General features: G+C 40.9%; 1 protein-coding gene across 3 annotated transcripts in view; it reads left to right on the plus strand.

Annotated features, from left to right (window-relative positions):
* Positions 1 to 2761: 2761 nt before the first annotated feature.
* LOC131907368 (murinoglobulin-1-like) overlaps positions 2762 to 13630 on the plus strand; it is a 40428-nt gene continuing 29559 nt past the window's right edge. For 2 of the 3 annotated variants that reach the window (XM_059258526.1, XM_059258529.1), the window contains exons 1-2: positions 5083 to 5328; positions 5674 to 5823. In XM_059258526.1, the coding sequence (XP_059114509.1) occupies positions 5296 to 5328; positions 5674 to 5823 (183 nt within the window). In that variant the 5' untranslated portion in view covers positions 5083 to 5295. Of the gene's footprint in view, positions 3834 to 5082; positions 5329 to 5673; positions 5824 to 13630 lie in introns of those variants that run through there. The other variant, XM_059258528.1, reaches the window with a different exon arrangement.

Below are 13630 nucleotides of genomic sequence, written 5' to 3' on the forward strand. Positions count from 1 at the left end.
ACCTGCTCCTATTAAAATCCCAAGTTACCACTGGATCCCCATATTCTCAGTATTCATCTTCTTGCCATCCTTTCCTTCCCAAAGAGCACTTACCACATGCAAATATATTTTCTATAATTTACCTATTTATTATCCATTTCTCTTCATTTCAGTATCAACTGCATAAAGCACATAAATTTGCATATGTAGTTTCACAGAAGTCTTCCAAGTGATTTCTAGAAATGGTAGGGACTTGTTAGATGCCCAACAAACTTACTGAAGAAGGGCTTCCTTGTCAATTATAAAAACTATTTAGCTATTTAATAAAATATCCAGTTAGTTCTTCTACAAACACTAAATGGGAATCATAGCACCCATTTTGAGAAGGTTTATGAATCTCCTCAGGTTCACCAGAGACAATAACAGAGACTTCTAAAATTGCATAATTTTCTCTATAAAAATGTAAATACTGTGAGCATTTTATTGACTACAAAGATATGCTTATTATTTTCAAGTGTAGCTTGCTCCTCTGAGATAATCATCAATTGTCAGCTCCCTGAGTACCAGGTTGTCATCTATACTTTTCTTTCTCTTATCTAAATAATAAATGAAACATTATTCAAAGTTGTTTCACCCATTTTTATAACAGGAGTATCTAACAGATGCTGTTTGGGATGTTAAGATGTAAAAGAGATAACAGGTTAGTATATGATTAGCTATAAATAGCCAATATAACTCTCCATGGTGAACATCTTGGATGAAAATATCTTCCTGTGAGCGTCCCATACCCTTCTGAGATCATTAGCATGCAAACAATTAACCACACAACAGCCCAGGTGTAAGAATGTCTTCCACATACAGACAGTCCTCCAGTCCACTGTGTTTAGTTATTTGAGTTTTCCTGTCAATATTCTGACCCATAACTGTCTCTTTCCATTCCCTCCAGCTCCAGTGAAAGGCGACTTTGCCCTGGAGATCCCTGTGGACTTCAGCATGGCTCCTGAGGCTAAAATACTCATCTACAGCATCTTGCCAGATGGAGAAATGATTGCAGATTCTGCAAAACTTGAAATTGAGAAGTGTCTTCTCAACAAAGTGAGTGATTTATTTCTTAAAATTTCTATTTAAAAAGAGAAAAAATGTCTTAAGGATACAGATTTCAGATAAACTAACCCCAGTAATTGGTGTGTGCCTCAGTGGCAAACATACAGACATCACCAGAGTGCCAGATTTCAATTCACAAACCCCCAAAATGGCTGGAGGGTGACGAGAAAGAAAGCAAGGAAATGGAGGGAGAGAGGGGAACTGAATGCTTAATAACTGGCTAACGAGTTCCAACTCCTGTAACTTAAAAACTATTATATTTATGCCATGTGCACGTGCACATGAATGCACACATGTGGAAGAAAGAGAACAATATTCACATGTCTGTCTCTTCCAACATGAGTCCAGGAGATCAAGGTCAGGTCATGAGGTTAACAGCAGGTGCCTTTACCCATTGAGCAATCTCATAGACCCTAAAGTCACACCATTTTATGCAAGACCAGTAATAGAATCCAGGCCTATCAATGGTTAGTTTATCAATCCAGGCCTATCAATGGTATTTAGTTTCCCTCCAAATTTTCATTATGATTTTTCTATGTGTGTGATAAGGACATAGAGCCTTGCTGTTATTAGATGTTATGATACAATGGTAAGCATTGCAGTTCAGACTGAAAGGTATCCTGGCAGCTGGAAGCCAAGGAACACCACAAAGTCACACCACACAACAAACCTCATACAAGAGATTTATTGAGAGGGAAAAAAACCAGGAAAGTGGCTGCCTTTGCTTGAGCAAGAAACAGCAGCACACTAAACAGGATAGAGTGCTTACATAGAGCTTCTTGGGAAGGGGGTGGAACTTTTCAGGGTGGAGATTGCTGAGATTTCATGTCCAGAGGTTGGGCTTTTTGCTCTGCAGGGTGGGGACAGGGTCCAGCAGTTAGGGCAGTTAAAATATTCTGTGGGTTGAACCTGGCAGTTAGAGGTCCTCGGGGGAGGGGCCTGGCCACTCATGTGGCTCAAGGGGCTTACCTCCCCCGCTTTTTTTGTTTATTGTTGATAAACAATCAAGTCACAGTTAAGGGGGCAATGTTATTATTAGAGTACTTCCTGTTGAATCAGGGTATTGAGGTTCTTTGGGCAATCTTGATCTTCATCATCAGGATATAACTGCATGCTGCAGGTCTCTGGCTCCGTAGCAAGGGGCTGGTAATCCTGTAATGGTAACTGGTTAAAAGTCTGGTTAGGTTGAAGAAATCTAGACAAGGAGTTTATAAGGCAGGGTTAAGAAAAGAAGGGAAAGGGGTGAGAAGGGCAGCATCCAGCTTCATTTTGGACTATCATTGATCCACTGGACAGAGGCATCAAGCTGTTTCTTACTTTTTGAAGATCTGTCTGAAGTTGTCGGATCTCATCTTTTATAGGACTGCTAAGGGCAGCCTACATCTGGCCAACATCGACAGTGATTTCTAGTTTGATCATAGAGAAAGATGGAATAGGGGACAGGTGTATTAGAAGTTGATTTAGGTGTCATAGAGATAAGTATCTTCTTTTGGCAACCTGCTGGTGAGCAGTCTCCAGACCCCACCATGCAAGTGGTCTGGTTGAACCATTAAGGATAGATTTAACAATAGCATAGAGGGGAAAGAAATCTGAAACGTTTTCCATCATCCTAAGTCACTTTCTTATACCTCCAGAACTTTCATTTACATGCCTTAAATCACTTTCTTATACCTCCAGAACTTTCATGTACATGCCTTAAATCACTTTCACATCCTCAGACAACACTTACTTAGACCCTCAGAACTTAAGTTATCCTCAGTGCTTACTTAAGATTTCACATTCTCAGACCTTTATAACACTTGTACGCTCCTGTATGAGTACATGAAGGTGTAGCTTTAATACCTTATTAAACAAGCATGTTTTTTTTAATTCTATTATAAACCCTGCTTTTATGATTTTTGTTTTCAGGACAGGAATTATCACACAAGAATAGAGAAAACATGCATAGGTGATAAGCCCCAGTGAAGGAGAGATGGATAGGGGAGTTACAGGGGACTGAATCAGCCTTTGACAGCCCAATATAGAGTAACTTCCTGACCCCATTAGGACAGGCTGTTGATTAGAAATGAGGGTCTCTAGGATGATAAGCATCCATAATACATAAGAGCTACTCCCGGTAGATGTAGGTAAGAAGAAAGAGAAGAGAGCAAGTTTAGATATAAGAGAATTTTGGATAATTTATTTGTGCAGTGGCAGAAGTCGCTATCATTGAAAATTGAGAATGCCAGTTTTGGCCATTTGAATTGTACTAAGGCTAGAGAGAAGCTTTAATAAAATTAGAGTCCGTGGAGGAAGAGGGGAAGGTGAACTCCACTTGAGGGAGTTTCTATCAGCTGCAGTGGGAGCTGAGAGACAGGAGGGACAAGGTCGCGGAGGCCAAGATGGGCTTAAGGAAGCTGTGGGGGTTTAGCAGGCAGCTCCTAGGGGAGGAGGCCAGGAAACAGGGAGGGTTTCGACAGTCGCCCACATGGTGAGGCCCTGGAGGGTGCAGCAGGCTCCAGGAGCCAGTGAGAGGACATTTACCAAGTAGGTGAGGAGAGATGGATGGTTAGAGCAGGGGGAGGAAGAAGCAGCTGAAGAATTTGGAACCGAAAATGTTGGGTAGCAGAAGCCACCAGAAACAAACGGTCTATACACATCTTAAGAGTCAAATCAGCAACTTGAGTCATTTTGAAATGTTAAGACATGGGAATTATAGGGTGAAGGGAAACTACTGCTGAGTTGTTAAGTCAGAGATCCTGAGCCAAGCGGTAGGTTCCATTGGTTTTTATAATTAACTGCAAGTATGGGGGTATTAAAGGGAGAAGTGGGGAGCAGAAGATTCTTTCTTAGGTCAGAGATGAGAGGCTTTGGAAAGAAAGTGGGTATTGAGCCTGGGTTATATATTTAGTGAGGTCTTGTAGTTGAATGATAAGGGCTGTGATGTTTGGCTATGGGGGGGTTTAGGTGTCCCATACCTAGGGATCTACCTGAGAGGTTGGAAAAGAAGAGGTGTGTCAAATCATGTGGTTTGGGGGAGAAGGAGGAAGGGAATGGCTGGTGAGCCTGGGGTCAAGTGGACGGGGGAGTAAAAGAAACAGAGGCTCCCACTTTGGCTAGGAGGTCCTTTCCCAGCAAGAGGATGGGAAAGGTTGGCATCATTAGGAAGGAATGGGTAAGGGAAATACCCTTCAAGTGATGGGGTTTGGTGAGCCTGGTAAGGCTGTCTCCTTACTCCAACAACAGAAGAACAAGGAGAGGTGGGTCCCCAGAACTTCAACAGGACCAAAGAAATGGGCCCAGTGTCCATAAGGAAGGAGATGAATCGCCCAGATACTATGATAACTACCTGAGGCTCCCTGTTGGAGATGGCGGTAGTCAGGCCAAGAGACCTGGGCCCGCTCAGTCGTTCATGGACAGACCACGGAGGTCAGATAAATGGCAATCTGGGCTTGATGTCCCCATGCCGCAAGGGACATGAGAGCAATCAACAACCCAATGCCCTTCTTGATGGCACCTTGGACACGGTCTGGGTGGTTTACAAGGGTTTGGACAGGCCCAGGCCCAGTGACCCTCCTGACTGCTTTTCAAACAAGGACACAGAAGTTCTCAGGCTTTAGGAAATCAGGGAGCCTGGGTTTTTGCTTTGGCCAGCTGAGAGGCCTTAGCCGTCATCAAGTATTTTTGTTTGGGGCTTTTTCATCTCTCCCATGGTACAACTTGAAGGCCACAGTGAAGACTTCTGCCTGTGGAGTCAGGGGTCCGCTCCCTAGACATTTGAGTTTGACCCTAATGTCAGGGAAATTCTGGGAGAAGTAGGTCATAAGGAGTTGTTTCCCATCTAGGGTCTCAGCAGCAAATGGAACAGGATAGAGGACTCATACAGAGCTTCTTGGGAAGGGGGTGGAACTTTCCAGGGTGAACATTGATGGGATTTCATGTCCAGAGACTGGGCTTTTTGCTCTGCAGGGTGGGGGCAGGATCCAGCAGTTAGGGCAGTTAGAGTATTCTGTGAGTGGAACCTGGCAGTTAGAAGAGGGAGGGGGAGGGGCCTGGCCACTCCTATGGCCCAGGGGCTTACAGAAACACTATTAAATGTGTGCTGAATCGTAGATCCCAGCACTCATGTAAAAAAGCCAGGCATGACTGGCAGCTTCTACAACCCCACTGCTGTGGAGGCCAGAGGCAGGAGAACTGCTGGAACTTTCCACCTGCCAGTTTAGCTCCAAGTTCATGAGAGACAGTCTCAAGTCTATAAGACAGAGAGTGAGAGCAGGGCGCACACACGCTCCTCTGGCCTCTGCTGGGTGCATGAGTACACGCACCTGCACACATGTGTGCATTACACCACACTCACATACCAAAAATGAGCTATTTGCAAAAATTTCAGGGAACCGAAATAGTCGTTTGTTGCTTCAGAGTTTGACTGACACATCTCCTGTCTTCCTAAATCAATCCCAGTGGTGAAAAGGAAGCAAGGAGCCTCGGCTGAGCTTCTGACAGTCATAATCTGATAAACAGATGTGCATGCAGAGTTACAGGGTGATTCGCACGGTAGGCTTCTGGGTACAAGAGCAAGACGCTGGCTAAGCTTGATTCCCCTTCCCACAGGTGGACCTGACCTTCACCCCAGCCCAAAGTCTTCCCGCCTCACAGGCCCATCTGCATGTCACAGCTTCTCCTCAGTCCCTCTGCGGCCTAAGAGCCGTGGACCAAAGCGTGCTGCTCCTGAGGCCTGAAGCTGAGCTCTCCCCTTCCTGGGTGAGTCCCCATCATCCTCTGTCCAAGAAAGGCCAGTGCTGAGGCTCTGAGATGCTGGTTCTGATAAAGTAGTGGTCATTCAGACACTAGGACTCTGTAACATAAAAAATGCTGCATTTAATGCTAAAGGCATCACTAAAGGGAGCTCTTCATTATAAAATCTCGAAGAATAGCTCTGAAACCTTCAGCCAATTGTGGTGATGTACTGTGTACCCCAATAAAGGTTGCCTGGGGATCAGAGGACAGAGCCAGGCACTAAATTAGACATAATTTAATTATGTCTAAATTAGACAGGCAGTGGTGGAACACACCTATCACTCAGGAGGCAGAGATCAATCTGGATCTCTGTGCGTTCAAGTCCACACTGGGCTACATGAGAGAAACAGAACCAGGCAGTGGTAACACACACCTTTAATCCCAAGAAGTAATGTGGCTGGACATAGAAAGGCATATAAGGCATGAGGAAACAGGAATTCTCTTTTTTTAGGCTGAGGATTTCATAGAGGTAGAACTTGTGTCTGGCTTGCTCTGCTTCTCTGATCTTTCAGCTTTCACTCCAATATCTGGCTCTAGGTTTTCTATTAATAAGACTTTAAGCAATTCCTGTTACAGTCCATAAACTCAAGACAAAGCCTGAAGTCAAGCACTCAGTGCATTGTAAAGCTTGTGCGTGACCCAGGCCCTCTGTGTCCTTCTGCACCTCTCCTACCCCAGGAGTGGCTTGTCCCCTAACGTGCTCATGATGGAGCTTTTCAGAGAGACGCTGTCTGGGGAAGCCAAATGAAACAGTTTATACAAATGGAATCTGTACATCTCAAGAGTTCCCCAAATAAGAAGACAGAATGCTTCTTAAAGGCAGAGTACAAGGAGGTACTCAGCTTGTTTGAAAATTCTTGGAAAGCACAACTGAAATCATAATGTAGTTACTGGAGTCTCAAGTTAATGAGAGCAAAACTCTTCTTCATACTGAATTAAGAGTGGGGTTTATTTAAAAAAAATTACATGATCACTGTAACAGTTTTTAAAAAATTATTATTGCCACTGGCTATTAGCATATTTTAAAATGTATGTAAGGTGCTTATGCAAATTTAAAAACAGTAATCTTTAGTCTAAATAATGCTGGGAATTTACCAGTCTTCAACTAATGCGTAAGTTAAACCAGCATTTAATTTAGTTTTAATGATGAAAGTTTATGATGCACATGCAGAAAATGATTAGGAAAGTATATGATTAAAATGTTTTTCTTTTAGATTTTGATTTCCCCAATCCACTAAATAAGAGATTTCTTGAGCAATTGTTTTAGCCGACAAATACAAGCAATTAGTTAACAAACAAGCAAACACATGTACTGCCCAATGATTATAACAAAAAACATGAACAGAGAGTTCCCTTTCTCACACCATCTGCCCTGTCCATGCTTTGGCTGCTTGTACATTTAATGATCACAGCTATTTCTCTACTATTTTATTCCACATTCTCTATTAGTCGTTGAGAGTATTGGCCTTTCTTCATTTTTAACATCATCTGTTCATTCTTTTATTATAAAGCAGCATATTAAAGCTGATTATTCAGACCCTTCTGGTCTTCACCTTACCTAAAATCTATATGATTACTGTGTAAAATCCTTAAACAGTATTCATTTCTATACCCAACACATGTGGCTCATTATGAAGTCAGATACTGAGCTGTGGTCATATTTCCTGTCATTTGTATTCCTGTCCTGACATTTAATTGTTCCTTCTTATATTTACTTCAAGACCATCCTCCTCCTCACTTGATTTCAGTTCTCCAGCATCTGTGGCAGTGCTCAGTTCTGCTACTGTCCCCAGCAGAGCCCTCTGTTGCCCTGCCCTCTGTCTTTGTTTGTTTTTGCTCTTTTGGGGGGCTCACCACCCAGCTCCCAAATAAAGCACACATGGAGGCTTATTCTTAATTGTAAATGCCTGGCCTTAGCTTGGCTTGTTTCTTGTCAGCTTTCCTTAAATTATCCCATCTATCTTTGGCCTTGGGGCCTTTATCTTTCTCTATTGCTGTATACCTTTTCTTTCCTTCTTACTCTGTGGCTGGTTGTGTAACTGTGTGGCTACCCCTGAAGTCCTCCTCCTTCCTTTCTCATTCCTTTCTCTTAGATCTCTCCTCTCCCAGAGTTCTCCTTCTATTAATTCTTTCTGCCTGCCATCCCTGACTATCCTTTCTCCTGCCTTGATATTGACCCTTCACGTCTTTATCAGACCATCAGGTGTTTTAGACAGGCACAGTATCACAGCTTCATAGAGTTAAATAAATGCAACATAAACAAAAGTAGCATACCTTAATGGTGTGGATATGTTCTACATGCTGTGAATGTGTTGCTCTGATTGGTTGATAAATAAAATGCTGATTGGCCAGTAGCCAGGCAGAAAATATAGGTGGGACAAGGAGACAGGAGAATTCTGGGAAGTGGAAGGCTGAGTCAGGAGATGCTGCCAACCTCCGCAATGAGAAGATGTAAAAAATATCGGTAAAGCCACGAGCCACATGGCAAGATATAGATTTATAGAAATGGGTTAATTCAAGATATAAGAACTAGATAACAAGCAGCCTGTCATGGCCATACAGTTTATAAGTAATTTAAGTCTTTGTATGTTTATTTGGGTCTCAGTGGCTGTGACCTGGGTGGGACTGGAGATAACTCCAGCTACACTTTAAAATGATATTCTCCAACATTTCCTCATTTTTTTTCTAAACAACAGTGAAATGTTTTAACTTTAACACATTAAGGCTGCATACAATAAGGACAATTATTAAGTAAAGATTACATTCACAATGTACTGAATTCCAATTCATTTGTTTCTGGTATATTTAAAGAAAATACTCCATAATCTATTGTATCTTAGTAAATCCAAAATTTAATACCTAATTTACTTTCTATCATATCTAAGGAAAACTGTAATTCTAACTATCTAGTCTTCAACTCCATTAAAGGCCCCCAGGAGGATATAATATAATTTAAGTAAACAAAAAGTGCATAGCAAACAACTTCCAAAACTCTAGCAATGACAGAGACAGCTAACTGCCTGGAGAGTCACCCCAAGTTCCTTGTGCAACATTAGGGCATCCATCTTCAGCCTACAGGCCTAGAGTATCAGGAAGACTTCTCAGTGAAGCAGGAAATTTGAAGGACTGTCCTGCCCTGTATTGGCAAAGTTCATCAGTCACTTTCTCCGTATCCTGCAGAATATTTGACAGACTCTTCTGTGAAGCAGGAACTTTGAAGGACTGTCCTGCCTTGTATTGGCAAAGGTCAATAGTCTTTTTCCTGTGTGTCCTGCATGTCCAGTCTGCATAGCACATTGTCAGCAAAGGCAAGAGCAGTTTCTTTGCCCAGTGACTAACTTTGCTACAATGAAAGCAAGCTCCATAAGGAACTTCTTCAATGCCCATCATCTCTGAAGTAAATTGGTGCTGCCAGGACCAGATATGTCTCATTGTCATGAAAAGCCCTAAGTTAGCAAAACATTTTAAATGCCATGTTATATAGGTTTTTGAAAGTTTTGGAGACCACCTATCTATCAAAAATATATCTCTATATTATCTGGAAAGCATACCTAATATATCTACAGGTGGTAGATATAAATAAACAATTTTGATTGTTGTAAGTGACTAAAAACTAACCTATGTTTCCTCATTATCCTATATAGTTTATAATAATAGCTTTCAAAAACTAGAACTTCACCCTACATTTCCAAATGAACTGCATAGGCACAATACCTCAAACAAAAATACAAACATGCATACAATATGTAGTAACAAAAATAACTTTAAATTTTTATCAATACACAAAAATCCCTGAAACAAGGACTGGAACATACATACAGTGTGCTGCAACAAAAGTTACTTTAAATTTGTGTCAATATACAAAAGTCCATATCAATACAAAATATTTGAGATTAATAGTTGCTTTTTAGTTTAAAGTAGATTCAATAATTCACCTATTATCATTCCTATATTCCCCTAAATATAACAAACATCCATGACCCACCAAATAACCAAAAGCCTCCCACACCCCAACCTTGGGAATGTGGACTTTGATTTCTCTAAATTGCTTCCTGTATTCTGTGAGCAAAGCAGCTTTAGGGTCCCAGAGAGAAAATTTGAGATAATGACCAAGTCCTGGGAAGACCAGCTATAAGCTTTGTTGATAGCTACCACCTGTCAAGTTTTAAGAGGTCTCCCTTGATCAAACCTGATCCACATTATTCCTAAAGGAATAATATCCACAACCTCTTGTCTCCTGTGGGAACAAAACTCAAAAGCATTTTTGATTTCCATTTAACAAATATATTTGTTGACTTCTTTTTTAAAGTAAAGGCATTCATAAAGTATTTAGGTTAGCTCAATTTAGCAGTTTAGTTCACAATCCCATGTCTCCTAGAAGCTGTCTTTGGCTTCTCAACAATCAAAACATTCAAAATTAACATAATAACATACAGGATCCAAACTCCCTGTGTATTTCTCATCTCTACATGGCTTATTCTTTTATATATTGCTTTATTTATTTCTTTAAAGACTTTACTTTTAAACTATTCATTTTTTCTATGACTATACCCTTTCTCTTTCCTTAAGCCTCTGCACATTGTTAAACACACTGTAACCTCTTTAGAGGTTCTTCATCTGGACTTCTTTTATTGTGTATCTTTTAGCCTTTTTGACCACATAAACAAACTTTAAACTGCTAAGCAGGGTGAACCTATGCCCGAGGCTTTGGCAGCTGACTCCACCCACTTCTTGGGTTGTGAAAATCAAGCCTAAAGCTCACAGCCAGATGGGAGATTTGTCTCACCAGGAACTGCAATCAACCTTCCTGTGGTCTAGAATGCCGATGCTTGCACTGTGGCAGGCATTTTTACTTAGTTTTTTGTTCCTACTTAACGTACTGGCTGCTCAAGGGCTCACTGACCATGACCAGCAGAAACTGTCCAGCTGAAACTCTTAAAGAAGCTGTATCTCTCTCTCTCTCTCTCTCTCTCTCTCTCTCTCTCTCTCTCTCTCTCTCTTTTTTTTTTTTTTGTCTTTTCAGTTTTCTCAGGCCCTAGAAACATTCAGGACCCACATTGGGTACCAAAATGTCTTTTTTTTTCTTTTTGCTCTTTTGGGGTGCCTGCTACCCAGCTCCCAAATAAATAACACATGGAGGCTTATTTTTAATTACAAATGCCTGGCCTTAGCTTGACTTGTTTGCTGGGGGATGTCTTTCTGTATGCTGTGAATATATGTTGTTCCCATTGGTTGATAAATAAGCTGATTTGGCCTATGGCAAGGCAGCTTAGAGGTCGGCAGAAAAGGAGAGAGACAGGAAAGAGAAAGGCAGAGGCCAGGGAGATGCCAGGCACTGCCAGGAGAAGCAAGATGTAAAGGTACCAGTAAACCATGAAGCACACATGGCAATGCATAGATTAATAGAAATGGGTTAATTTAAGATGTAAGAGCTAGTTACCAATAGGCCCACCATAGGCTATGCCATTTGTGATTAATGTAAGCCTCTGTGTGTTTATTTGGGTCTGAGCGGCTGCAGGACTGGGCGGGACACAGGAAAACTTCCAGCTACATTTGGCTGCCCAATGTCTTGGCTCAACTTTCTAGCTAAAACTTGAGAGAACTTACAAAGGAATTCTAAAATTGAGCTAAGAACAGCTTTCTACTTCAGGTCTCATGTGGGCTGAGATATAGAGACACCAAGATACAGAGATGCCCTGGTGTTCCGACTTAAGATACAGTATGGTGGGTTCACAGCATGTGGGCTTGAGTGCAGCATGGTGGATTCCTGCCATGGTACACAGAGGTTTGTAGATGTAACTGTCTTGTTAAATAAGAAACACAGAGCCAATGCAGAGGTGAAAGCCCAAGAGGTCAGAGCAATAGCTAAGAGCTAAAATCCTTACCCTTCACTGCCGCTGCTGTCCTCCTCAGCAAGAGACCTACATCCTGTGTGTTTGTCCTTTTTATTGACTTTCTATTCTACCTTCTCATTGGTTGTAAACCCAACCACATGACCTCCTCGTCACTGCCCATCTATACAGACCTCCAGGTCTTCTATGGTTGGTATTGAGATTAAAGGTGTATGTCTCCATGCTGGCTGTATCCTTGAACACACAGAGATCTGCCTAGCTCTGCCTCCCAAGCACTGGGATTAAAGGTGTGTACCACCACTGCCCAGCTTCTGCTATGGCTTGCTATTAGCTCTGACCCCCAGGCAACTTTATTTATTAACATACAAATAAAATCACATTTCAGTACAAATAAAATATCACCATAGAGGTTTCTCCAATCTGTCTACTGCATAGTGAATTTAGCTTTTCCTAGTACAGAAAAAAAAAAAAAAAAAAAAAAAGGGTTCCTAGGCAATGTGCTGCTTCTTGGAGACATAGACACACTGCTTCCCAGAGTTGGTGGTAGGCATACTTCCACCATGTTGGGAAGCTGAGGTGGGCCAAGGCTGATGTATCAATCTTAGGCATGGTACAGTTTACAATGGTCAGAGAAGGTTTATAGGTTCACAATAAGACAGATTCAGGTGAAATAAAACTCTAAACTGTTTATAGTGTGTGTAAAAATGTACATAGGCTTGAAAGAGAGAGAAAAAGGAATATATGCAGTTATATAAAGAAATAGGTAATTTTAAAAAATAAAGTCTTTAAAGACACAGTAAAAATAATATAAAAAATAAGCCATGTAAAGATGGAAATCACACACAGAGTCTAGATTATATTTTCTTTGGGATTTTTAACTACAGAAAGATATTTAATTGTAAAGGCTGATGAGTTAAACCAATATGTATAGTTTAACGCTATCTTGACTTCAAACGTTATGTCTAAGGATACATTGCTTAGGAAAGGAGGTTCTGCTTTTGTTTCAACAGAAGATGAGAACCTATGGATTGCTTCCAAGCTAATATAATTTGATCAGCCAAGACCACCTGAGAGGTCTCCAGATGATCCAACATCCAAAATTAGCTTCAAGGCAACTGGCTCAGACGATGCAGCATTACAGACTACTCCAGTCAGGACTTGACCATAATTTTTAATTTTCTCAGGATCCCCATAAGATTGCCAGCACCCACAACCAGCAAGAAGTAGTATGAGAAACTATACCCACATTTCCAAAAATGGATTACAGATGTTTGTCTTTGTTTAGGGGTTGGTTACAAATTGTTATTGGTCATAGTCAATCTCTTTCTAAAGAAAAAAGGAGGATATGATATAGATATGATCAGATAAAAGGGTAGATTATTGAATCTACTTTTAAAGAGCAACAACTTATTTGAAATGTTTTACACTGCTATAGACTTTAGTTTATTACAAATTCAAAGTTAATTTTGTTATACTGTAAATATATTACTTTTGTTTAAGGTGTTATGTTTGTATAGCTCATTTGAATTTGTAATATATAATTAAGAAACAAGATTAATAGTCATCTATGATATCAAACTTCTAGTTATGCTAGTTAAGTTTTCTAGGTATACATAGATATATTTCAACTAGGTAGGTGATCTTCAAACACTTCAAAGACCTACAGAATATGGCATTTAAAATGTTTTAAAAACTTAGACTTTCCTAGACAGTGAGACACGTCTGCTCCTGGCAGCACTGATTTACTTCAAAGAAGAAGATAGACATGGAAGACACTCCACATGGAATTTATCTTCTTCTTCTTGGCAGAACTAGCCATTTGGGCAAGAAACTGTTCTTTCCTGGACTGATTGGCAGAATGTTGTATAAACTAGACATGCAGGACCCATAGGAAAATGACCACTGAATTCTGCCAAAGC

This window comes from Peromyscus eremicus, chromosome 3 (assembly GCF_949786415.1).
Source record: "Peromyscus eremicus chromosome 3, PerEre_H2_v1, whole genome shotgun sequence".
Taxonomy (NCBI): domain Eukaryota; kingdom Metazoa; phylum Chordata; class Mammalia; order Rodentia; family Cricetidae; genus Peromyscus; species Peromyscus eremicus.